The 2,397-nt window shown below is 45.9% G+C and overlaps 1 protein-coding gene across 1 annotated transcript; it reads left to right on the forward strand.

Annotated features, from left to right (window-relative positions):
* Window positions 1-328: 328 nt before the first annotated feature.
* Window positions 329-1,282, forward strand: LOC112613306 (olfactory receptor 10H4). Its single transcript, XM_025368685.1, has one exon. It carries the CDS (start codon window positions 332-334, stop codon window positions 1,280-1,282), a length of 951 nt encoding a protein of 316 aa, XP_025224470.1. The 5' UTR covers window positions 329-331.
* Window positions 1,283-2,397: the final 1,115 nt, after the last annotated feature.

Genomic DNA, 2,397 nt, shown 5'->3' on the forward strand with positions numbered 1-2,397 from the left:
ACCCTCACCCTGATCATCTATGTGTGTCTCTAATGGCTCCAAGTATTGAACCTTTTCTTTATGTTAGTCGGTGTTACTAGAAACCCAATTAGTATCCAAAATCTGACTTGATCATCTAGTATATTGATCTCATTTGATCTTTGTCACATTGCTGAATATTAAGAACTATTATTATTTACTCCATTTTACAGATGAGGAAAGTGAGACCCAGAAAATTCTGCCAGTTGTTGAATAGCATAGAGCTGTTGAGTTGCCATTTGGTCTGTGCTGGAGTCTGTGGTTTAACCACTGTCATTTAATTTTGTTTCTAATCTCACCAGATGCAGTATCCATGCCTGCTCAGAACTACAGCACCATGTCTGAATTTATCCTCTTTGGCTTCTCAGCCTTCCCCCAGCAGCTCCTGCCCGTCTTATTCCTGCTGTACCTCCTGATGTTCCTGTTCACATTGCTGGGCAACCTTCTCATCATGGCCACAATCTGGATTGAACACAGACTTCACACACCCATGTACCTCTTCTTGTGTGCCCTCTCTGTCTCTGAGATTCTGTTCACTGTTGCCATCACCCCTCGCATGCTGGCTGATCTGCTCTCCACCCATCGTTCCATCACCTTTGTGTCTTGTGCCAGTCAGATGTTCTTCTCCTTCATGTTTGGCTTCACTCACTCCTTCCTTCTCATGGTCATGGGCTATGATCGTTACGTGGCCATCTGCCACCCACTGCGTTACAACGTGCTCATGAGCCCCCATGACTGTGCCCATCTTGTGGCCTGGACCTGGGCTGGTGGCTCAGTCCTGGGGATGATGGTGACAATGATAGTTTTTCACCTCACTTTCTGTGGGTCTAACGTGATCCACCATTTTGTCTGTCATGTACTTTCCCTCTTGAAGTTGGCCTGTGGGAACAAGACATCATCTGTCATCATGGGTGTGATGCTGGTGTGTGTCACAGCCCTGATAGGCTGTTTATTCCTCATCATCCTCTCCTATGTCTTCATTGTGGCTGCCATCTTGAGGATTCCCTCTGCTGAGGGCCGGCACAAGACTTTCTCCACATGTGTATCCCACCTCACTGTGGTGGTCGTGCACTATAGTTTTGCCTCCCTTATCTACCTCAAGCCCAGGGGCTTCCATTCTATGTACAGTGATGCCTTGATGGCCACCACCTATACTGTCTTCACCCCCTTTCTTAGCCCAATCATTTTCAGCTTAAGGAACAAGGAGCTGAAGAATGCCATAAAAAAAAACTTTTTCAGAAAGTTCTGCCCTCTAAGCTCCTAATGGCCAGTTTGGTGGTGATAAAATATAATAGAAGGGCCGGGGATAATAATGTGTATCTCCGTAGGACTGTTGTAAGGGTTCAGGTATGTGAAAATATGTGTTTGATACATACTAGCTATTATTTCCCTCCCCTTTTTGCTTAGTAGGCTCCTGTGATCATAATCTCTTGTTTATGAGCCATTGTGATAAACTTTATCCCATGATCTGTGCCTAGGAATGTGTTTTCTATCTATGGACAGGTGGAGATCATTACGTGGGTGTGTCTGGGCACTTATGAACATGGTTCTTCTTGAATGGACAGGCAAAAAGTATTTTCTTTACCCCTAGTGTAAGAAGAAGCAAGAATATCTTCATAGTCATAAATTCCACCAAGTATTGAAGTTTTTCTATGTATCCGCTACTGTGTCTAGTGTTTTACAAGTATTATCCTTTTAATTAGAAGAAATGTACAAAGGAAAATAAACTACGTGTCTCAGAGAAACTGGTTTCTTTTTCTTTTCTTTTTTTTTTTTTTTTTTTTTTTTTTTGAGAAGGAGTCTTGCTCTGTCACCAGGCTGAAGTGCAATGGTGCAATCTCAGCTCACTGCAACCTTCCCATCCCTGGTTCAAGTGTTTCTCCTGCCTCAGCCTGGCGAGTAGCTGGGACCACAGGCCCGTGCCACCAGGCCCAACTAGTTTTTGTATTTTTAGTAGAGGTGGGGTTTCACCATGTTGGCCAGGATGGTCTCGATCTCTTGACCTCTTGGTCTGCCCGCCTTGGTCTCCCAGAGTGCTGGGATTACAGGCGTGAGCCACCGCGCCAGGCCGCCGAAATTGGTTTCTTATTTAAAGTTCCTCACTGTCTTTGGGAGACATATACCCTAAGTGTGTGTGTGTGGATATTATGTTGAATAGAGTGAAGGATATCAGAATGCAAAAGTGGAGAGAGAGGCCGGGCGCGGTGGCTCACGCCTGTAATCCCAGCACTTTGGGAGGCCGAGGCGGGCGGATCACAAGGTCAGGAGATCGAGACCACGGTGAAACCCCGTCTCTACTAAAAATACAAAAAATTAGCCGGGCGCGGTGGCGGGCGCCTGTAGTCCCAGCTACTCAGGAGGCTGAGGCAGGAGAATGGC

Source organism: Theropithecus gelada, chromosome 19, assembly GCF_003255815.1.
Source record: "Theropithecus gelada isolate Dixy chromosome 19, Tgel_1.0, whole genome shotgun sequence".
NCBI classification, from domain to species: domain Eukaryota; kingdom Metazoa; phylum Chordata; class Mammalia; order Primates; family Cercopithecidae; genus Theropithecus; species Theropithecus gelada.

Bases quoted from the DNA above. Each gene is read 5' to 3' on its own strand.
- LOC112613306 (XM_025368685.1), top strand. From the start codon at position 332: ATGCCTGCTCAGAACTACAGCACCATGTCTGAATTTATCCTCTTTGGC.